The sequence below is a fragment of the Pogona vitticeps genome, chromosome 4 (assembly GCF_051106095.1).
Source record: "Pogona vitticeps strain Pit_001003342236 chromosome 4, PviZW2.1, whole genome shotgun sequence".
Lineage (NCBI taxonomy): Eukaryota > Metazoa > Chordata > Lepidosauria > Squamata > Agamidae > Pogona > Pogona vitticeps.
Window position 1 is genome coordinate 49,007,806 of NC_135786.1, and position 24,975 is coordinate 49,032,780.

The 24,975-nt window shown below is 38.7% G+C and overlaps 1 protein-coding gene across 2 annotated transcripts in view; it reads left to right on the forward strand.

Annotated features, from left to right (window-relative positions):
* The first annotated feature begins 7,765 nt into the window (after positions 1 to 7,765).
* Positions 7,766 to 24,975, forward strand: part of DSTYK (dual serine/threonine and tyrosine protein kinase) — a 44,145-nt gene continuing 26,935 nt past the window's right edge. The window contains exons 1-2 of one of the 2 annotated variants that reach the window (XM_020797310.3): positions 7,766 to 8,198; positions 21,583 to 21,971. In XM_020797310.3, coding sequence (XP_020652969.2) covers positions 7,922 to 8,198; positions 21,583 to 21,971 — 666 coding nt within the window. In that variant the 5' untranslated portion in view covers positions 7,766 to 7,921. Of the gene's footprint in view, positions 8,199 to 15,867; positions 16,092 to 21,582; positions 21,972 to 24,975 lie in introns of those variants that run through there. The other variant, XM_072997296.2, reaches the window with a different exon arrangement.

The following is a 24,975-nucleotide window of genomic DNA, read 5'->3' on the forward strand; positions in this document are numbered from 1 at the left end:
GGCTGCATGTGAGTTTGAGAAGGGTGTTGGAGTTTTATTTGCAACTTCGCATGTTGGCTATAGTTTGAGTGACTGGGAGGGACTTTTCTGGCCTGGAGTGATTATCCATCTATCCAGTACTAAGCAATTGTTCCAGCTTTTGAAATTCCAAGAGAACCCTACTTCTCTGCTGAGTGTTCTATACCTCTCTTTCATTGGTTGGTGGCAGTTGTTTGTTACTGTTGATTTATTTGGTTAATTGCTAGTATTCGTGCAGTAAAGAAAGCAGTATACACAAGCCTATGATTTCAGGCAACTGTAAGTAAATAAATGTTTTTCATTCTTTCTTCTACAAGTCTTAGAGGGAGTTATTGAGACTTTAAGTTTCAGATAATGAGAAAGGGGTGGACTCTAGGGAACTTATACCTATTTTCCTCTGTACCTCTACTTCATAGCAAAAAGATAATTTTAGCAGAAATTAAAAACTCGAGGTTTCAGTTCTTTCAAATAAATTGATTTATCTAATTAAGACAAAACTATTTCAGCAGACCACAGATGACCTTTTTCCTCCAAAGAGCTGTGTTGAAAACACGTCAAGATGAATAAACAAACATCTTTCATCTTATTCAAAGCTATTCTCTTTTCACATAACACAACTTATGTGAGCACAGAGCAGATGTGTTCTAGTAGGTGGTCTCTTTGGTTGGGCTACCTCTGTAAAGATGTATTTTTTACATGACTGTAACACAGCTTTATAAGCATATTCATTACTCTGCATGAAGGCTGAACTCTTAACAAGTCTGCTGCATAATTCCCTTTTAAATTTATGGCACTGCGACAGCAGGAAACTCTGCCAGGTTGACAATGATAACATCTTATTAAAGGGCCTATGGAACTTTTGCTTCATAAAGATGAACTCAGATGGCTTCACCTTGGTGCCCCTTAGAACTGATTTTGTGATGTGAAAAATTCTGAGCTTCAAATAGTTACTTTTGCAGTTAACGGCTCTCAGAATCCCATAAATAGCTTTGTTCAAAGCTACAGAAAAATCTACTGTAAGTGTAATAATATCTTACTTTAAGATTTTCCAGTATGGGTGGGCACCTGAGGCAAATTATCCAGCAAAGCATAAAGACCTCTGCCTCAGGTCCTAAACAAACTGTCCAAAAATGGATTTTTTCATGGAGCAGTGTCAAGGTTTCTCACATGACACTTGCTCCAGGCTTCCATCAATTCTTCCGGCAGCCTCTTCTGGATTTTTGGTTTGGTTTGGTTTCTTTGGAACATCCAGAATATAAATCCATCTTCTTCTCATAAAGTTGGTTTCCTAAGACTGCTTACAGATACAAAAATACAGAGAAGGCTGGGAATCAATTGGGAAACAATAAAAACTATATTTCTTACATTAATTTTATGTAGTGTTTCTGAATGTTACCATAATCTTTTTACATTTCGAAAAAAAATAAAAATAATGGATTGTTCCCTCTACTTCTGTTCTGACTAAAAAGTCTACCAGTTCAACAATAGCAAATATTTGGTCCAAATGAGAGCTAAGTGCACACAGAGTGCAATTCTAATTATGTTTAGCCTGAAAAAAGGCCCTGTACATTCAAGAGGACTTATTTTGTAATAAGTATGATTAGGACAGCACTTCACAATCAGTGAAACTAAGCACACTTACCATTCTGCTGTGTTTGAAATAGTGCTCAGCTGGATAAGCTGTGTTTTAAAGATCTTTTCAATTAATGAACTAGGCATAAGGAATTAATTTTAAATTATTTGCTGTTGTCAAATGATTGGGAATTAGAAATCCTTATTGATCTGTATCAAGAGATCTCCCAATAGATCTAGACTTGACTTCTGCACAACCTAAAATATAGCTGCACTGAGCATGCTCTGATTAGGTACAATGTTTCAATTATTTATGTTGTCACGCTTTGCCACACCATTTCCTTAAGCAGCACAGTAAAAGAGAATAGGTGGGATAGAAAATACAGCTAGTGTACTTAACTTTCTTACAGTAACTCCTTAATTCTGAACAGAGTTCTACATATGAACAGAGAAGTCAGAAGCAATGTAAGACCTTGGTCCAACAAAGGAAGGACCTGTTATCTTAAGCTACCAATTAGTTACCAAGACAACCTGTTATCTTGGGCTATAAATCTCTGCACTTGCTTCAGCATCTGGTTTTTAAATGTTTATGGAGTGAATAAGAGAATAAAGTGAGCTGGAAAAAAAAGTCCCCATATTCTAGCAAATTGACTTATGGCTTTTGTCTAAATAAACACCCAGGCAATGACAGGGTTTATCTCTTGTGGGTGTGGAGTGCATTGTCCACAAATAAACCATAAATAAAAAGTGACCTATAAACAGCTTTAGTGAATTCCATGGTGGCGTAGTCAGGGACTGTTGTCTCTGAATGACAACCCTGAAACAACTCTGAGATAACCACTGAAACTTGGTTGTATAAACAGCCTTCCAAAGATTAAGATGTAGGGTACCTGAATTTATCCTAGGCGCACAAGCCAAGTGCACTGTAATGAGTGGTGGCATTTTCTACCATCTCATGAAGAAGGCACAGTGCAAGGGAAGAGCCTGGCAAAAGACAATTACATAAATCCAATTAGTTACTTGTGAAAGTGCTAACATTTTCATCCCCTCCTCCCAGCAGCTCTTGAAAACATGCTACACATGATTTCCCAACTCTCCACAACAGGTTTCTATGACACCTGTAATAGGGAGGAGACTGCATGTGCACACACCCCTTATGTTGGACTGTCCAGTGCTGGGTACAGATCAGTGTCAGTCCACTTTGAAAGTCAATATTTCTCCAATATTTCTCCTTGTTTGTTTGGAGCAGCACTAGGAGAGTCATTTTACTATGAATGAGTACTGTACAAGAATATGCAGAAGATATTCACAACTGAGCACTGATAGAATAATATTCTGGATGACACCGTGTCAATTCTTTAAAAATAAGATTTTTTTCCTTAAAAATAGCCTTCTAAGCTTCCTGCCTTAGACTGATCTGGTTGATATGCATGGAGACAGGAAAGTTAATGTAGAATAGATCTATGAAGATTTTCAATCATCCAGGTGGAATTTGAGTAATGGCAACTGGATTTCTTTCTTGTTAGGTAGAAATGTTTCACTACTCATCCAAGTAGCTTTTTCAGTCTGAGAGTTGGTAGAAGATCCCCAATATATCCTCCATATTGGTTTCAATTCCCCCTGGTCTGAATAGGCTCGTTAGAGAGACAAAGGATGGGGTGAGGGATAATCCCATTTCTGCAGTCCTTCTCCACCCCCACCCCACCCGTTCTTTGTCCTTCGAATGAGTTTATTCAGACCAGGGGGAAGTAAAACTAGCATGGAAGATATATCAGGGATCTCTTACCAACTCTCTGCAGACTGAAGAAACTACTTGGATGAGTAGTGAAACATTTCAACCTAACAAGAAAGAAGTCCTATTACCACGACTCATCTTCCAGTTAAAACAGAACAGTTACAAAATGTCTGATGTAGCAATTCTATGAGCAGAACATATCAAATGGATTTAGACAGTGATGGGCAAAACCCTGCTGTGTAACTTTCACAACAGCATAACCCAAATCAGGCACAGGAAACAATAATTAACTTATATGAACTTTCTTACTTTTCCCTGTTTCAGGTTCCAATGCTCCCTAGGGCTCCCCACCCTGTGGAAGTCTCTGGGAGCCTCGGGACATGGGGTGAGAAGCCTTTGATAAGTTTTAAAATAACCACACACCCACTCAGTCCTGAGGCTCCCAAAGGCTTCCTCAGGGTGAAAAGGAGCCCAAGGGAGCCTCAGAACCTGAAAAAGGGTATGACAAACTTCCTTTAAATTAAAAGTTTCTGGTGTCCAATCCAGGTTATGTCAGCATTAAGTTACCCGTACAGGATCTTGTCGAATATTATAAGAATATAACAGAAAATCTGCTGAATCAGGTCAGCAATCCATCTGGTGTAATATAGACCATGGTTGGATAGCTCAATAAGTTTGGTATCTGGCTGCGGAGCCAGAGATTGTTGTGAGTTTGGTCCCCATAGTGAGTCTCATAAGAGCCAGCCTGTATGGCCTTGAGCAAACTCTCAACCCGCAGAACGCCCTCAGAAGAAGGGAATGGTAAGCCACTTCTGAGTTATCCCTACAAAGAAAAACCCTGGAAAGTGTTGCCGTAAGTCAGAATTGACTTGATGTCACACATTATTACATTAAAAGGCATTTTGTGCTCTCTCTCTGCCCTGCCACCCCAACAGCTCCCAGAACTGACATGCTAACATGAAACTATTATTTAGCTGCCATGGTGAACAGATGTTGATCGATCCATTTTCTCTGAAGTTGCTTAACCTAATCTTAAAACCAATTAAGCCTATACATACCACCACACTTACAACAACTGAATGTCTAGTTTGATATAATTTTAGACTCAGGATTCTCAAGTTTGCTTGAATTTTTGTCTGTGCCAGTACACCAAATAAGCATCTTCTGTTACTTTTCTTAACACAGAAACAGGCTTCACAGAGTATATTTTACTTTATGTTTGATGAGTATTTTTATGGCCAAGGGGAACACCTATAGATGTTTTATGGGGGGAGGCTAGTGGTGGTACATTAAAAATAAGTATAGCATAGCATGAAGTCCCAGCCAACATTTGTAAAGTGAAAGGTGGTCGTGCATCTATTAGGTGGGCAGACTGGAAGATATATAAAAAGCTTTCTATGGGGCAATGTGCACTCTCTTGTTGTATCAAGTAATAAGACTCATTTGCCAGACTCCTATTGTATGTGATAGCATAAGGGCAAATGTACAAGAGATGGGAAGTTCGTTTCTGGGATGTACATCATGCACTCAGTCTTCCTCTTATTGTGCAGTTGGCTGTGCAACCAAATGTATAATCCCCCTATCCTGGAATACAAAAACCACTTGCATAATAGAAGGTTTTAAATAGGATTTTGGCTATTACTTTCCCATAAATAGGGAACACACAAATTTTTCTTCTTCAGTAAAGACTTCTCATACCTGCTAATACCTGCTAACAGTTCAGTTAAATATTTCCAAAAGCAGCAATATTTGAAGGAGCAGCTGTGTATACTAGAGGGCAAGTCACACTGAAATAATCAAGCCTATTTTTCTATTTGTGTGAATTATTTGCAGCACTTAACTCAGCTGCTCTTATGACTAGAAAATTGAGGGAAATGAGATATTCCAGTTAAATGGCATGTTTCTGCAAGGAAAAAAAAGAAAGAAAAATGACCTCTCATACAAAAATATAATATAATGGTCTGTGTAACACAAACCATTCTTTCAACTAGCTGAGTTCATAACAGCCAAGAGGCATTGGAGAAGGTCATTAAAAATGGAATAAAGGCCATGTTTAATTTTAAGGCATTTTCTAAGAGAGACATCTGCTAACAGGAAAGTAGGCATGATTCTAAGCAGATAGTTTTGGTGGTATCTCAGTAACACTGTTCTGAATGTGAATTCACAGGGAACAGAATTAACTTTCTCAATTCAAAAATATTGTATGTTAATAACACTGCAGTTTTTCATAGTTTGTCTTAATGACTGTGCTTCTGCTATTGCTTAAAATAATTAAAAATACTAGCTAAATCTACACTTAAACATATCCAAGAACTGCATGTGATATAGGTGCAAGAAAAATGCTACATTTATTAGCTCTAGACTTTCTATGCAAACTCTGTTCATTACTTCTCTTGACATTCAGATTTTTGCTATATGGAAATATAATGGCTTGGTCTCTTCTTTTCCCTGCAACCACCTTATGTCCTTGAGCTGTTTTGTGTTTTTTGTAAGTACCTGGGGAAGGGGGAACATCTCTCAGTTGCCTCAAGTGTGAATTAAGAAGGCACATAAAACTGTGTCAAATTATGAGTCCAGAAAGGCTAATTTGCATATGAAGAATAAGCATAAATCATCTTTCATGGATAAGTGCTTTCAATTTATTTCCTTATTTGCTTGAAATGATAATCTGTACATATTATTACACTCTTGGGATTTTTACCTTTGGGAATACAATAAAAATTTTATTCATTTTGAGAATCAGTTAATCAATGTATTCATTTGGACATGAGTTCTAACAACAAATGATAATCAATAACAACCTGTGATAGCACAACTCTATAAAATAATATGGTAAAATACCATAAAGAAATTTTAAAAGATTACAGAGTATGGCAGTTCCACTACTTGCAAAAGCAAATTATCTTTTTCTTGAGCCCCACCTACCGTACATTACTGCATCCCACAGGTAAAACATGTTCCAGTATCTGAAGTACCACAATTGTATAACATCCTTTCTACAAATGGAAACAGGTTTAATTGCGTTTCCAGATGGAGAGCCCATACTTTCCATCAAAAACCGCTACAGTACAAACAACACAAATGCTTTCACTAGAAATTCTGAGAATCAAAACATTGTGTTAAAAGTCAATTATTGTAACGTTAACTTTTATTTAAAACTTTTGTCTTCTAAAGCACTCAGTTTCTGGGTCATAGATTAGTCCAGGTGGGACATAACAAAAAGATGTTTGCTTTGGCAAACATTCACACTGCTGCACTTCAGGCATTTTTTAATGTGCAAGACAACTGTTTACACTTCCCCTTTTCTCTCATTGTTCTTTTGGATTTAATCCAGTTCTATAATTTAGGAGGAAGTAAGAAATTTGTGTGAAAGCAATTTATTGTACACAGTCAACTTCCTTTAATGGCTTTTAAGTGGCCCTACCAGATTCGTTAGATGTTCAATAATGGGATGGTAGGGATATTCTTAAAAAATAATTTTTAAAAATAAGACACAGGTGTGCTTGAGACATGTCAGTTTGAATTAAATAGGAAAAATTGTTCCTAGTTTGACCAAAGAAGAGAAGACAGAAGGAGAAGTCATTTTGTTTAAGAACTTCAAGAGATGGAAGAGAAATGGCAAGCCTTCATAGTGGCACAAATAGCCTGGAAAACAGAAAAACAGCTGATCCTGCAGAACTAAAATAATGATAATACAAAGGAAGCAACATACTAATCTATCTCTGATAAAAGCTATATCCTTACAGTGGAAATTCAGAGAGAGACAATCACAATCTATATACACTTACCTGGGACCAAGCCACATTAAACTGGTTTATTTTCAAGTACAGAGATTTTTGGTACAGTCTTGCAACAAAATATAAATCTTTATTTAGCCCACTGAACACATAAATTAAAGATGCCAAAACAATGTTTTGTTGTGCATGCCGAGAGTGATCACTTCAAAACTGCCTCACAGGATGAGGTTGGAAAGAACGAATATTACTTTTCATCGTGTTTTATTTTTGAAGAAAATTATCGTCCATCATAACAAGCCAAGTGCATCTTCCTTCCTCAGCAACAGCTTCTCGTAACCTTAGCTACCTCATGCTTTTAAACATTCGTATCCCATGTTGCAAAATTCATCCCTTCCGCATTTATTTCAAGGCCGGCTCCCTTCGTCATTCTGAACTGAAATCTCACCCAATGGAAATCCGGAGATGGCAATTAGATGCCTCCGGCAAAAAGACTACAAATCCCAGCGCGAATGCTTGATATGTTTCCGCCTGCCTGCCCTCCCCCCTCCCATTTAAAGGGATTTTATCGCTGCCGCTCCACGAGATGGGGGAAAGCCCCGGCTCCTTGCACCGGGACTACATTCCCCATAGTGCCAAGCGACCGAGGGAGCTGAATGGGGTCCGCCCCTGGCCGCCTCCCCTCCCTGCCAGAGCGCCCGGATAAAGGTTCCGTTCCGTACGCAGTGCGGCTTGGTGCGACGCTGCTGACAGGGGACCAGGAGGCCGATCCTGGGGGCAGAGGGGCGACAGCAGCCTGGCTGCCTCAGAGTCCCCGCCGTGGTGGGAAGAGGACTCTGGGACGGAGATCCCGGAGGCCGAGATGTCCGGGCCACCCTCGGCCCGGGGCTCCGCCGGCGGTGGGGGGTTGAACCGAGAACTGTGCCGCGCCTTCGGCCACTACAACCGACACCTGGCGCGGCTGCAGCACAACCTCAGGGAGACGAAGAAATTTTTCCGCGACATCACATACTTCCAGGGCCCTGCGGGCTTCCCCGTCGCGAGCGGTGGGCCTACCGGCGAGGAGCCGCCTCAGCAACAGCCCGCCCCTTTGTCCGTGGATAGCGCCCCTACTGGTGGGGGTGTCGCCCTGCAGGCTGGTAAGGAACTTGGGGCTTGTGTGGGCGTGGCGGGGATGCTCAGCGTCCGCTCGCTCGTGGCTGCCTCCCAAGTCAGGAGCCGCCGGCTGTGTCTTTAGGGATGCTCCATAGAAGGGGAAGCTGTACCAGCTGGGCATCTTTTATACATCCCTGAACCGCGAAAAAAAGGCGTGTGCTTGAGGGCATTTCCCTTTTGTGCAACAGGTGTAGCCTGTTTGGATGCATTGTTATTCAAATGGAAGTCACACTGAATTCAGTAAGGCTAAAGCTCTAAAGTAAATAGGAAGAAAGTTTGCGGTCTTCAGGCTATAGGAATATATTATATGAGGCTCTGTACTGTGGAGAGATGATAGTCATGCTGTTGGATAACTGAGAAGATTTTTCCAGCCCAAATGGGAGGAATTTATTGTGAAGCCTAGAGGGGGCAGAGGTCAAGAAAGAGTAGCTGAGAAGGTTAGTGGTGGTGGTTTAAAGCAGCTTTGGGAACTTCATGGAAATGTGTGTTTGACAGGTGGATGCCGTTTAAAGCTGACCAGAGCCAAGAGAAAAGATATAACTGGAGGTGAATAACAACCTGTTATCTCCATGGGTCTTGTATTAGATTGCAGAGCATACTGGTTTTAAAAAATAAATTGTTTCCATACTTATATATCACATTCTTTTTATTGTTTTGTTTCAGAAAAGCATGCCTTTGAACTGGCCACCCTGAGTGATGTTGTAACCAAGCTTCACATTTGTTTTCTTTTGAAAACATGGAGTCCTTTTCAGTATAAAATAAGCTTTATGTACATGAGATGTCACTTGAAAATTGGGAGTTCTGTTGTTACGATTATCATTGTGGGAGGAGTGTTTAAATAGTTAAAATAGTATTTTTTAATACGAACATGTTTTCTCTGCCTTTTGGATCTCTAATGCCCGGATCTCTTTTGTGCTATCTTATTTTCTATGTACCCTAATTGTAGCTTCAGGCCTTAGTCCACGAAAATAGACTAAGGGCGAGACTACACTGGAAAGCCACATTGGAATGATGCAGTTTTGCTGCAGTTTATTCACAGCTTTTATTGTGTTTGAAATAGCAATCTGTTCACACAAGGGCTACAAATTGATTCAGGAATTCACTACTGAATGCTGTTGCAATTGATGCAATTCCAGTCCACAGTCCCCTTTCTTTCCTTCCTTCCTCTGGTCCTACCTCTGCTGATCCTTTAATGGTTTGTTGTGAAACTGCTTTCTCATTTAAAATTTCAGGCTACTGCATGTCTCAAAAACCTTTCTGTAGAAAAGTAACATGGAAAGGCACTTCCCAGTCTAAGAGTACAGAGTATCAAACATTTCAACAGTAATCTTGTGAAATGCATCAGAATGTTTCCATAGCAGGGATCACCGTCTTCCCATCTGTTACTTTACCCCCCTTACATTCAAGTAACATATAGAGAGATTACCTCATCTCTGTTCATGTATGGTTTTAAACTACTGACATGATAAACTCTGACCAGAGATGAGGGAATTCCTGTATGTGTTCTTCAGAAGTAAGGGGAAAGAGTAACAGATGAGAAGGGAAAGGTGGTGATCCCTGGCGTAATCATTTTGATATGTGAATCATGATATACTTTGCAATACTACTGTTAAGACTTTTGACATTCTGTACACTTAGACTGTGAAGTACCTTACTGTTATTTTTCTATAGAAAGGTTTTGAGAAATATAGTAGTCTGAAGTTTTAAATGAGAACGTGGTTTCAAAGCAAACCATAAAAGGATCAGCAGAGGTGGGACCACTTTCAGACCTGTCAATTAAGTTATTAACAACAGTAAATGTTGCTTTACAACAGAAGGGCTTTTGTATGCGAATTGAAGCTTGCAGTGGTTGACAGAATACAGGACTAGCATCCAATCCCTCACATTAAAATCAGTATTTTGCTTTTGCATGGCCCTTCTCCCGACCTGAACATCACACCCAAAACCACCACCAAAGACACACAGTCTGTCTTTACAAGAATGTATCACAATTAACTGCACAGGAAAAAGCCGTTCAGATAATTTGCGTTTGAAAAAGTAGAAACTGCCCAGTAGCAAAACAAGAGAAGCCACTTTGGGAGCAAAAAGGGCTGGACCAATTCTAATTAGTTTTGGTGTTATACAGTCAGCAAAAATACTTCAAATTCACTTGTTTTACAAATGGGGTATTTGGCCATGTGGTCACAATTCTAAGTTCCAAAATAGTTTTATCGTCTCTGAATTTATACAGTGAGGAAGGTTTTTCTCTCTTTCTTTCCAAAATCCTGCAAAGGTGCACAATTCTTCTGGGATGGGTTTACTCCAATGTGAATCTCTTTGGTTGGCTCACTCAAATAGTGGTCTGGGAAAATATTAATGTGATAATTAGTGTTTGCTACGGCCTGATAACAGCTTGTTGCACATACACAGTTCTACTTGTTGTTCCTTGAAGTACCCTGTATTTGTTTTCTTTTGGATGCTATTATCCGTGGGGAACACTTTTTATTGAGACTAAAAGGATTAGAAAGTTTTTGAGCTGGGCAGTACAGAGCACTCCTGCTAAATGAAGGGGCAAATACATTTTTTAAAAAAATTTGTCATTGTAACAATGTGACCGTGGCTGTGGGTGCACGCAGCAGTTTTGTAAAAGAGAAGTGATAATTCTGATAAATAAAATAAACCAGAAATTGGAGTGAGTTGCTGAATGACTTTGTGACTAGAATACACAGCTTGACTGTTCAGGAGGAAAATGGTTTACAGTACTTTGTGAGGGATCAGACTTAACTTGTGTTAAATATGTAACACTTAACATTGTTGCTAAAATGCACTGAATCCTTTTTCATTGTTGTCATTTCAAGGGAAACAAAGATATTCCCCATATGTTTGTTAGGAGGCTTTTTACAAAACCTTGTATTTGCTCTAAAATATTAAATGAATTAGGTGGTAGGTTGTAATAATCTGTACACTTAAACGGGCCATAGTTTGGAGCCCCCTGGACTAGACTGTTAGTGGTGTTGCTGTTGGAAAATTAATGGAAATAATTGTAGAACTGTTCAGCCCAAGGCAGTCCATAAAAATGTTTGTTCTTTTGTATCTTTACAAGAATAAAAACAGATTTTAGGCTTTTTGGATGGATTTCTAGACAATAGGGATTGTAAACAAGTGACCCTCCAAAAACTGTATTGCTGGACTGGAGCTTCCATTATCCTCCACCATTAAATATACTCACTGGAACTGATGGAGATAGCAGTCCATCAGCAACACTTGGAAAGCCACATATTCACCATTCTCACTTAGAACATGTTGCAGCTGAGCAGGAAAATGCTATAGAGTTCTTCCTTCTTATTCTTGTGGTTGGTATTTGTTATATTGAAACGCTAGTAGTAGTAGTCTGTGTGACCTGTCTAAAGAGAGAGATGTTTCTCAGTCTATTTGTATTTAGTATTGTACAGAAAGGATTTGTTATTGTGACTAGCAGCTCTGTATCTCTTGTTTAAGGGTTCCTGTGACTCAGCAGCACAGGGTAAGCTCAGATATAATGCCAAACCTTTGGGTACTGCTTGAACAAACCTAGAAGGAACCTTGTACTTGTACACCACCTCGTTCCATCTCACAGTACAAAAACCTGGTTTATAGAGTAAGTCTGTTCAGATACATCAGCAAACTGCCTTGTCAGAAATCTGGAAGAGAGGAAATGGCAGTGTACAAAAGAACCTTCCAGCACAGGGCTTGTTCCTATAATATTAGATCATGGTTTGAGTGATCATTTGAATTGCAGCAGAAGGGGTTGCTTTGTGCAATAGATTTCTTCCTTCTTCAATATGCAGAACAACACATACACAGTTGTACACACATTTTGAAACTATGCTCTGTGTCTATATAGCATTATGTGCAAGCGATAGTTTCACACCTGATGGTGTACGTGGTCCAATGCAAGTAAATAATCTTATCAGCCAGCAGTGAGACTAGTATTTTACTTGGAAATTCAAGCTCTGCATTGAGGTGACTCATAAAGAATGAGAGTTGCAAACTTTAGATGTCATTGTGATTGGTCTTTAAGCATAGATAACATTGATGACTGATTTAATTTGCTCTAATTAATTTGCCTTACTTTACCATTTTATTGTAGTTTATATTTATGGCCTATTTGTTTATGGTCTGTAATAGTGAATTGCATTAGTAGGGCAGTATATAAATGAAATACATGAGCTGCTGCTGGATAAAGGGGGTAAAAGTTGCATTGTTGCAGAATTTAAAGTGTGATATCACTATACTGATTTTTAAAAAGCAACAAAATAAACAGTGCACAGTTTAAATGCATGTTAAAATTCTTTGCTGAGATTTTCATCAAACTCTGTATTTTTTTTAAAGTCCAACAGATTGCCCCAAATCCTGTTGCTTACAGTGATAGCATTAGAGTGAGTCCATTGAATCAATGGGGAGTTAGTGAGCCAACTCCTAAGTTCTATTGGTTGAAATGGGCCTACTTGAACTGCAGCTTGCAATGTTAAAGTAAGTCAGTTAGAGAAGGCCTGTTTGAATCAGTGGAACTTATAGAGGAATTGACTTACCAAATCCCCATTGATTCTGTTGGCCTGCTCTAGTGCAGTTTTGCAATACTAAGCAACAGGATTTTGGCCGTTGTGCTCTGAAATATCGATAATTGTATGATTGCACATTCATGCAGAATTTGTTCCCAGAAATGCATTTCAAAATCTTGTGTTTGTTTTAAATACTGTACCTTGATATAGTTTGCCATCTTGGTGTAACCTGTAGAGAAAGTCGAATTGTCTTACTTGAGTACCCAGCTCACTGGGGGAGCAAACTGCTCTTTGTATAATTATGTTGTAAACCACCCAGAGAGTACTCTAGCACTATGGGGGAGTATATAAACCAAAGCAATAAATAAAAATTTTTATTTGAACATGTGGGATGTGCTTTAGAGGAATCTAACTTTCCAAATACCTAGCCAGTTTAAAAGTGATAAGAAATTTCTGCCCCAAAACAACATTGACATTTGGTTGGCCTTGAACATCAAACCCAGTCAAATAGTCTTGATTCAACCCAACCTAATGATGATACAACTGAATTTTTATGAATGCATATTTCTGCTGATGGAATAGTTATGTACATGTGGCACAAATGTGCTTGACACTTGTTTAGTCGTTGTATCCAACTCTTCGTGATCCCGTGGACCAGAGCATGCCAGGCCCTCCTGTCTTAAACTGCCTCCTGGAGCTGGGTCAAATGCATGTTGGTCGCCCTGATGACACTGTCCAACCATCTTGTCCTCTGTCGTCCCCTTCTCCTTTTCCCTTCATACTTTCCCAACATCAGGGGTTTTTCCAGAGAGTCTTCTCTTCTCATATGATAGCCAAAGTATTGGAGCCTCAGCTTTAGGATCTGTCCTTCCAGTGAACACTCAGGGTTGATTTACTTCAAAATGAATAGGTTTGTTCTCCTTGAAGTCCAGGGGACTCTCCAGAGTCTTTTCTAGCACCACAATTCAAAAGCTTTAATTCTTCGGCAGTCAGCCTTCTTTATGGTCCAGCTCTCACTTCATTCATCGCTACTGGAAAAACCATAAATTTGACTATGCGGACCTTTGTCGGCAAGATGTTGTCTCTGCTTTTTAAGATGCTGTCTAGGTTTGTCATCGCTTTCCTTCCAAGAAGAAGCCGTCTTTTAATTTTGGAGCTGCTGTCCCCATCTGCAGTGATCATGGAGCCCAAGAAAGTAAAATCTGTCACTTCCCCTTCTATTTCCCAGGAGGTGATGGGACCAGTGGCCATGATCTTAGTTTTTTTGATGTTGAGCTTCAGAACATTTTTTGCGCTCTCCTCTTTCACTCTCATTTAGAGGTTCCTTAATTCCTCCTCACACTCTGCCATCAGAGTGGTATTGTCTGCATATATGAGGTTGTTGATATTTCTACTGGCAATCTTAATTCCGGTTTGGGAGTCATCCAGTCCTGCCTTTCGCATGATGTATTCTGCATATAAGTTAAATAAGCTGGGGGACAATATACAGCCTTGTCGTACTCCTTTCCCAATTTTTGAACCAATCAGCGTTTCCATATCCAGTTCTAACTGTTGCTTCCTGTCCAACATATAGATTTCTCAGGAGATAGATAAGGTGGTCAGGTACCCCCATTTCTTTAAGGACTTGCCATAGTTTGTTGTGGTCCACACAGTCGAAGGCTTTTGCGTAGTCAATGAAGCAGAAGTAGATGTTTTTCTGGAACTCTCTGGCTTTCTCCATAGTCCAGCGCATGTTAGCAATTTGGTCTCTAGTTCCTCTGCCCTTCTAAATTCAGCTTGTACTTCTGGGATTTCTCAGTCCACATACTGTTGAAGCCTACCTTGGAGGGTTTTGAGCATAATTTTGCTAGTGTGTGAAATGAGTGCTTGATACTTAGGATTTTGTAAAATCCAAAGAAACAAGACAAAAAACATGTGCCACATTGAAGACTGATTATTATATTTTAATGTAAGCTTTCTTGACAGACCCAGATGAGAACAACTGGGGATTCCACTGTGAACTCTTATTTTTGTTACCATTAATTCACTTCTTATTTATGGTAATTCTAAAACTTGGTGATCTTCAGAGATCCCTTCAAAACAGCCCTGCTCAGGTCTTGCAGATTAAGAGAAACTTTATCTGAGTATATTGTGTAAGTCAAGAATCTGATAAGTTTAAAATTCACTGGGGCTTTAAACCGCCTTTTGATTCGTCCATTTGCCCCCTACATATAAGTTGTTGCTTTGTTACTATGTACCTTCAGGTCTGAACTGGCTTATAGTGACCATAACAGAGCTTTCAGTGTAAGTGAGATATTTAATGAGTGGTTTTTGCCAGTTCTACTCTCCTGGCAAGTTTCCACGGCTGAGCAGGGATTCAAACCCAGGCCTCCGGAATCTTAGTTTGTTACTTAGTCCTGTACCCACTACATCACACTGGGTATCCCAAGTATTAATAACTTTTCTAAATGAGTATTTTAGTTTTCTGTTATAAACTTCCATCTCCCTACAAGTTGGCAATTCTCAGATTCTTAGCTCTCTTTTAAAATTAAAGATGGGGTATAAAGCAGATAAGGGTTGAATTGCACTGCCTACCTATCTTGTAAGACTGCTAGTTCTGTGGACCATTGCAATGCAGTCATATTATTTGAATGTTGGGGTCACATATGTGACTGATTTGAAAATGGCTGTTTTAATTCTATTCTTAATCAGTATCTCGATGAATTAATAAAGGAACATGTGAAGTTTCATAGATTAAATAGTACAGACTTAAGTTGTTGTCACTTCTATATAGCATTTGATATACAGTATAGGTGTGAAATGTAAATTGAGAATGGAGAACAAATTTTCAGCCCAGTCACACATAGCTAATGCCAGCACCTAAGAAAATGAGGGAACAGTTTGTCATTGCTCCTCTCCACCCTGGGAAGGCATATATGAATATTGATCCCTTGAATAATTTTGCATTATCTTCTGTAAAATACTACAAAATTTCCTGTACCAGAAATCTGGAGCTCTTGTGTACTGTTCCGACAGTACTTGCTCATTTCTTTGTGGCAGGACATAGTCTTTTAAGTTTTTACTGACTTTGGACATATTTGGCTTTGCCAGAATTATCTAAAATGTTTGCTCTTTTCCTTCTTTTTAAATGCAGGTTATAGTATGTGATGCAATATATGTTAATCAAATACAGGAAGAATTCAACTGAGATAGCTCGTGCGATGTAGCAGGCAAAGTGTTGGACTAGGATTCAGGAGACATGGATTCAAATCCCTATCAGTTTTGGAAATGTACTGCTGATGGCAATGACAAAAACGCTTATTAAATATCTCACATACATTGGAAGCCCTACTAATATAAATTGGAATTAACTTGATGGTACGTAATATGCAGAGAAATTAAATAATATATATGCAGATTTAACCACAGCATCATATTTATAGATATTGGCCACAATCCAATAGAATAATTACTTTAGCATAAACTGAATAAATTACTGCTTTTGTCAGCGTTTGCTTTTCTTCTCACACACCAAGTCACACAATTGATGTGCAAGAAAAAGTTCAACTGCAGACCTGTATTAGTGTCAATTAGCTGCTGAAATCATGCCAGTGGATTTATGACAGTGGATGTAAGTAATGAGATCGTGGCTAACGTTTTTCCATGTATGATTACAGTGTATGGCCTGCTTGTTACAGCAGATGGAACTGAAAACTGTTCAGTATGTCCTATTCACATAGATTCTCAGATTAATCAGCTTGGTTTTGTTTTTTTTTGAAAAAACACACACCACATAATTGGAACATATGTGTGTTGATACTCCCATTTGAGTATTTTTGAAGTTCTGATCACATGCTTCTACCACTGATGTAAAATGGTTTTCCAACTAATTTGTGTCAGCATGAGAATTCTTGTTTGTGTGACTGTTAAACAGAACAGACGTCCCTTTCCTGACTGCTTTGTTGAGACTAGTTCTTCCATTCAGTAAATTTGGACTACACCAGACTGTCAGAGCATTAATTTGTCAATAGAGATAAAGAGCTTTTATTCTGTTGCTAACATTTTTACCACATTATGTATGTGTTTGTGCTAGAGATTTTAAGGAGTTTCTTATTCGATCAACAGATAACATAAAAGACTGTTAAAATATTAATGAAGAATTTTATTTATTTATTTATTTATTTATTTATTTATTTATTTATTTATTTATTTATTTATTTATTTATTTATTTATATCCCATCTATCTGATCTTACAACCACTCTAAGTGGCTTCCAAGTGCATACATAAAATAACATATAAATATAACACACAAAAAAGAAATTATTACATCATCTAGATAATTATTCAAGATGGGCAAGAAAGAAAGAAAAAAAGAATCAAATATTAACTGGAGGGAAGGCCTATGTGAACATCCATGTTTTTAATTGGTCCTTAAAGATACCCAGCGAAGGGGCCGCGCAAATCACCGGAGGGAGATTGTTCCAGAGGTGAGGAGCTACCGCTGAGAAGGCCCAGTTTCTTGTTTTTTTCCTTCCGGGCCTCCCTCGGCATCAAGCTCCTCAGCCTCACCTCCTGACTCGCTCGGGTGACACAGGTAGACCTTGGTGGGAGTAGGCGTTCCACCAAATATCGAGGCCCTAAATTGTTTAGGGCTTTATAGGTAAGCATTAAGACAAACCCCCAAGACCCATCACAGCACAGAAACATAATGCCCCCAGCCTAAAACCATGCTGCAAAAAAACCCAGAAGTTTTTAAAAAGCAGAAAACAGCACCTTATCTTCCTGCAAACACACACACACACACACACACACTCCGAAGCAGAAAGAGGCAGTCCCAAGTGTCCAACGAAGATGCACACTTTCTAACTGCTGGGGTGAAAGAGCTACAAAGAAGCAGCCTCTTTTGCCACCTACAGTTAGCAATTTGAATTTCCCACCTTTTTCCCCTACCTTTTTCTGTTTGTAAGCGGAAGCTCCAGTCACAAGTAGAAGCAAAATTTTGCGGCCAGAGCTAGTCGTAAGTCAAATTGGTCGTAAGTAGGGACGTAAGTAGGGAAGCACCACTATATAGTGTGTGTGTTTGGGAAAACCATAGTCCTGATTTAATCTCATATATACATACAGTCAATGATGACTACTATTTCCACTTACATTGTAAGTGAAAATAGTAGTCATTATTGACTGAAGTGGGTGAGTTTTCCACTTACCCACTTCAGTAGAAGTGATCAATAAGAAGCAGCTTCTGTCTAGTGTCTAGAAAGAAAGGCTTTTACCTGTGTTACTCTACCTTCCTGATCAAATCTGCCATTTCCCAGAAGGTATTGGGTATAAATTTGTAAATGTGTAAACACAACTCCTTTGTGTGTGCTTTATTCTAGTGATTCAACACAGAATAACTTCGTTTTACATTTGTTCCAAAACAACTTCCAAACCATGTCACAGTGGTGGGTTGTATTTCTTACTACAAGGATAGTAAGAAAAAGTTGCGTTTTTCTAAAAATAATTAAAACAGACTTTGGTCACACCCATAGTCAAGCTTGAAGGCTTGGCTGCAAAACCTGAAAACCAACATTCAGCATGATGGAAACCTGAAGCGCATCTTGAGACCGCATATTTAAATGTTATGTACACTTTTTCTCACAGCCAAGTCATATACTATACTTTAATTGGAATGCAGTGCTGATCAGCCAAAAATTACCTACTACTGTATTTGCTTATTTTGTTGTCAATGTTCTACAACTCCAGAATTTGACTATATATGTCAAAGATAGTCTTTGTTTTTATGTAGCGTATAATTTGTAAGGAAATGCTGAATGGCTCTTGACTCGGTATTAATTTAGCACATCAATGACACAGAAAGAGGTGGAAAAGTGGATGCAGCTGAATTAAGAACCCATAGCATTTTGCTATGAAATTGATAAAGGTTCCCTTGTTGTTTGGTATTCATAATGCCAGTTTTAGTTGATTATGGTATACCGTATCTTTGTGTAGCACTGTTGCTTGCTCTGTTAGTGTTCCATTGAACAAGATTTTGTCATTATGGTGTGCTACCAGAATTACCAGGTGACTTTAAAAATGCTTTGCTTTGTATTCTTCTGTGTGAAGTAGCAAGTGATATTTCTGTACAGTATTAAAATTTAGAAAAAACTCCTGTATAGCAAGCTGCTGTCATAAAATCTGAAGCTTCTTAATATTGTTATTCAAGCTGTCATCTGGTCTATAGAATAAACTGCAGTGGAAGAAGCAGCCTAAGCGTCAGCAGGCCCACCCAGTTATAAAATTTGGAAGCCTTTTGTATTAGGCCTTGAAACTCCAGTGCAATTATATTGGAAAGCTTTTATATTTACTGTAAAATGATGCATCAGGCTCATCTTGAAAAGCAGGTATTAATTGATTAACATGTAGTGGCTTTTGGAAATCTAATACGTTAAAGCTGCAATCCTGCACCATTTTTCGTGGAAAGCTGCTTCTGTGCAGGATTTTCATTTCTCTTTTGGATCAACCTGTGTTGCTAGAGATCATAAGTTGCTAAGCTGTTCAATAATATTGATAAAACAGAGCTATGGCTGATTATGTATCTTGGGAAATAAGCCTTAGAGAAGAAGAAATGGGGTGAGAAAACAATGTTTTGGGCACAGTTGAGTTCAGATGACACCAGCATTTGATATACTGGTGGTAAAGGGGTCTGGATCCGATAGATCTATACTTTTAAAATGTTTTATTTTATCTGTGCAATTGTCTTCAAATGTATTACTTTTACAGTTTGTGTTTTGAATTTTTATAGCTCCTTGGGTATTCTATAAAGTAAGGAAGGAGGTGAAGGCCAGTATCATAATGAGGTTCTGCTTAATGAAAAATCTCACCAAGGTTAAATGTGAGCTTTGCTGTTACATAAGCAGAGGGCAGGTTTTCTTTATGGAGAGCACAGCTTGCACCATGCTAATAATTATACAGGCAACAGGATCTTGTGTTGCTATGCTGGTGGGGCTTTCAGCCCAGCAGAAGCTCAACAGGATGCTGGCCAAGTATTTTATGGTAAACCACTTCTGAGTACTCTACCTAGAAAAAGCTGAGAAGGTTCACCATAACTCAGAATTTACTTGACAGGGCATAATTATTTATTTTCAAATAAAGAACTACTAAAGATAAGGCTCATTGGGTGTCTTTACCCCTCCTGAGTTCTTAAACAACTGTCCCATATTAATAGCTCCAGGAGTGGAGTCCTCTGAAGAGTATATTCTTTATTTTTGTTTTTTAAACAAGAATTGCATGCTCCAATGTTGATTCTGATCTATGGTAACCTTTTCCAGAGTTTTCTAGGTGGTGAGTACTCAGAAGAGGTTTATCATTCTCTTTTGCAGTGCTCTGGGACTCTGCAGCTTGCCCAAGGCCACACAGGCTGGCTGTTCTAGGATACACAGTGGGGATTGAACTCCCAATCTCTGGCTCCACAGCCAGATACCTAAAACATTGAACTACCCAGCCAACTTTAGGTGCTTCCATATTGTCTTTCGGGGAAAAGTCATCTGGAAGTGACTTACAAAAGAGCATTAGAGTCATATGCACTACGCTTCCAAGTGCTTTATAACAAACCCACTTGCCCTGATTCCAACTCAGTAATCTTAATTTTACCCACCCACTTCTAACCCATTCTTTTAATCAAAGTTGTTCCTGTATTTTATACCTTTCTTTGCCGTATCTTCACCTCTCCCCTTGGTCTGATGCCTCAATCTATGGTACTTTGTTTTGGCAGGAGAAAGATTTTGAATTATCCTGTTATTCAGGTACTAGTTATTTTGATTTTGTTTTCCCCAAACCTTGCACAAGTATAGGACAAGCAGTAATTCAACAGCTCATAAAGGTAGATTTGTGCATTAAGGAGGGGCTGCTTCTTCCTGTGATAGAATCAGTGTTAGCAATTGATAGCTAGATGAAGAGTTCTCAGCTGGAGGTCTTAGCTTAGCACAATGGGGAGGTGCTTGATTGCTGCTTCCTTGTCTTCAGAGCTCTGCAGAAAAATAGTTGGATTTGGTCAGTTTAGCCACTGTCTTGGTACAGTATGTGTATTTGTGTCTATACAGTATGTTTATGTGCATGCACATGTATATGTTCTGATTGATATTCCTCCCACATTGCAAAAAGTAGCCACAGGATTCCGGATTGGCAGCTATATTGGTACTACTGTACAGTGGTGCCTCGCTTAGCGAGCGCTCCATTTTGCGATGAAATCGCTTTGCGACACATTTTTTGCGATCGCAAAACGATGTTCCCTGTGGGGGAATTTCCCTTTGCGATGATCGGTTCCCTGCTTTGGGAACTGAGCATCGCAAAGCGACGATTTTAAAACAGCTGATCTACAGTTTCAAAATGGCCGCTGGGTAAACAAAATGGCTGCCCGCTGTTTTCTGGGACGGATTCCTCGCTCTACAGCCACCAAAAATGACTGTGCTATGGATGATCTTTGCTGAACGGTGAGTTTTAAGCCCATAGGAACGCATTAATCAGGTTTTAATGCATTTCTATGGGCTTTTTTATTTCGCATTGCGACGTTTTCGTTCAACAGCGATTTTTGTGGAACGAATTAACATCGCAATGTGCAGCACCACTGTACTGTACTTCTTTTCCTTGATGCCTAAAATGCTTGTGCAGTGGAAGAGGAGAAAGAAGGCAAACTTGGTGTGTGAGCTAGTACCCTTGAGCCATATCCAGCTCTCTGTGTGATGGCATCAGACCTAGGTTCTAACCATTGCATCAGCGTATTTTGCAGAATCAGGAGTTAATGTCTGCACTGAGAGCTGTATAATTCCTGAAGGATAAATTCATCTAACACAAGTAAAATAACTGATTTTTTAATTTTTATTTTTTAGGGCAGCTGAGTTCAATTGCCTTCCCACAACATGAAGAGGCATACCTCCAGCTGACAGTAAACTGTCATCCATGCCTTTTAATTTTTGGACAGAACTGTAATGCAAAATGCCAGTTACTCAACATGCTTTTGGGAGAGAGACTGCTACCTACCACCAAAGTTAGCAGCGAGGAGAATTGCAAAAGGCGTCGAATTCGCTTCACCTATGGAAAACAAACGCGGATCAGTTTAGCTCTACCTGGACAGTATGAATTGGTTCATAAATTGGCAGCTAATCAAGGTAGATGGGAAACAATACCTGAGGAGGACTTGGAAATCCATGAGGATAATGAAGATCTTGCACATCAAATAGCAGAACTGGAGGTTACACTGAATCACACATTGTTACAGGTACTTATGTGAACAGTTGTGATGTATATAGGGATATAGCCTGTTGTACTTTAGCTTATTCAAATGTCAGGTTTTTTCTTAATAATTTTATTGAACCTTATTCCTCTGTTTTGGCTATAACTGAGTGAGATCAATATAAAACTAGAGAGAGTGAGCTCTGGAAATAAGAGGGAGTTTGGCTACATTCTTTAATATTGTTGAGAATGGAACCAGAGGTCAACCAACTTCTTTAAAGTCCACCTACTGCTTCTTTTTGTGAACGACTAAGGTATGGAAGATGGTGTTAATAGCAGAGGAGATAGGAGTGGAAGAAGAATGCTTAATTCTTTTCCTACGGTGGTTTAACCCCTATCATCTTGCTTTTTTTTTTTTTAACAAACTCAGCTTTCAGAGCTGTGATTTTAATTTCTAAGACAATAGCAAGGTTAAAATTTCTATTAAGTTTCTTAGGTACTGTGCATGGTGATACAAAAACCGCAATCAGGGTGACATCCTGGTGTAAAGCAGCTTGTTCCTGGCTTTGTAGCTGAAATGATAGCCAAATATACTAATTAAACTCTGGCTGACACCTTAATTTTGCCCCTCTGTTCTCTGTGTGGGATGGCTTAACAAGCAAAACTGCTCCATAAGTTGTCAGGAAGATATTTGGCACCATTGAAAAGGGGCCATCCCACTAGCCTTCAGTACAAAGATACATATAGCTTGAATCCACTGAAAGTGCTTTCAGCATGCTGCTATAAATGGCATGTGTGTCTTCATCCAGAATTTTGTCTTGTAAATTGCTGTATTCATCTTTCACTTCAAAGTCAGAACTATAGTGTTCCCAAGCTGAAACTAGTGTATTTAACTTGTGATATTTACCTCCTGTATGAGACTCCTGTTCATGGTACCACGTGCCCTAGAGAGCTAGCCTGCCAGTTTGTTCTTGAGTACATCTTTTGTTCTGGATGTTTTTGATATGCAGTAGAGTCAGAAAGTGTGCTCAAACAGTGTTGGTTTTGGTTTTGTGTACTTCAGCCAAATATGTCTGTCCTTATTTATATAGGTTACTTAATGTAAGGCAGCTCAGATATCTTTCATAAACTTTTCAAATAAGTCACAAAGAATTCTTTGTTAGATTTCAGATATATCTAGGGCAAATGAGATCAAAACAGCCACTCAGTCTGATTTATAAGGAATGGAAAACTAAGATGGGTTTTTAAGAGAGAGCCTGCATTAAAACTCTTTACTTACCAATTGAGTCTAAATTCTGGAAGCTAACTTTTAATATCTTAATTATGGAAAAGTTACATGTTTTTTTCATTATAAGGTACTTCAAAATGAAAGAAGAGGCAAGATACAAATATTCACATAGTAAAATAATTGACTGATGTTAAAGTTTAAAAAAATAGTATTAAAAGAAATAATATGTTTACTCCCAGAAACATCTATGTTACTGAATTCCTTCATATACACATATGTCCTCTATAGTCAACAGCAAGAACAAATAAGCAGTAAATAAGTTGTATACTATTGTATATTGTGTTTGTCTACAACTTATGTTCCCTGGTCTAGCAAATTGTCTTGGTCTTCTAATACTAACGTTTTCCCTCTGTGATTTAAGAGTAATCAAAGCTACAGCCAGTTTAAGAACAGTAGAAATTAATGATCACCTATGAATTAGAAGGAGATTACACTTACATAATATCAGTTTGAAAGTACAGTAACCCCAACTATTATTCACAGTGCTATTAAATTTCTATAAAATGATGCAGTCTAATCTTAGGGGAGGAGAGAAGATGATGGGGAAAATGTGTAATATTTATTTTTTTGGGGAGAAATGGTATGCAACTTTTTTTTCTAACATCCTCCACTGCCTTTGACCATGAATTGGAACTACAGAGAGAGTAGTTCTGACATTCTGCACATGGACTTTGTTAGGGTACACAATTTTCTTATTTTTGTTCTTCAAGAGAAGAAAATGATAATGTTCTATGTACTATGTCAAGCTTAAAATGTAGCTCACAGTTGGAAGCCCCTTTATTCTAAATTCATCTCTGTGAAGGAGCTCCATCCTGGATAGTTAAGATGAGCGCATGCAGATCTCTTCTGTGAAATTTTGTCCTCTAAGATAGAATTATTTTTAGAGAAAAATTCTTAGAAAAATGTGCTGCTGCGCCCCCTTCATCCCTCAACTTAAAATAGATAATAAATCAGGCAGAGCCATTTTGCCACTTGACAGGTTGCAGCTGTACTGGCAAATAATATGGGATTTGTTTGGAAGCAAAAAGGATGAATTTAGACTTAAAAAAACTGATGACATGATGCAAAGGCTGATGTGAACTATCCAAGCTCTTTTTGCTTCAGATGCAAAGTCCCGTCCGCCCTTCCCTGCTTACTGATGTTTTTGACTTTTTTAAAGCCGAGTGATCAGATGGTGTTTTTGCTGTGTGATCAGTTGTTTTGTTCTCCAAAAGGATGTGGGTGGTATTTTGGTAATGTATTGAGCTGGTTGTGATGTTTTGAACAGTGGGAACATACGCTTCCATGATTTTTCTCTCTAGCTACTCTGAAGTATTTTAACTGGTTTTTTAAAACAAACTACTGAGTTTAGGGGACTGTGGTATAAGGAGAGGGTAAATAAAGCAATATACTGAAGATCTATACAAAAGATAAAAGAAGGGCAGACTCCTTTGAGGAAGAATCCAAGATGATGAATCTGCAATTCTAGAAAGCGAGATGAAAGTTACTCTCAGAGCACTGGGAAGAAACAAATCACCCTGGTAGATGGCATGTCAGTAGAAATATTCGAAGACTAAGAAGAATATATCTGCCATTATAGAAAACAAAACAATATCCCAGTCCCCAAGGAGATGACAAGATGTGCAGTAATTACAGGACCATTGCTCAAATTTGCCATGCAAAAAAAATGATATTCAAGGTGTTACAACAAAGGCTTTTATATGGAGTGAGAAATGGCAGTTGTTCAAGCTGAATTCCAAAAAGGAGGAGGCACAAATATCAG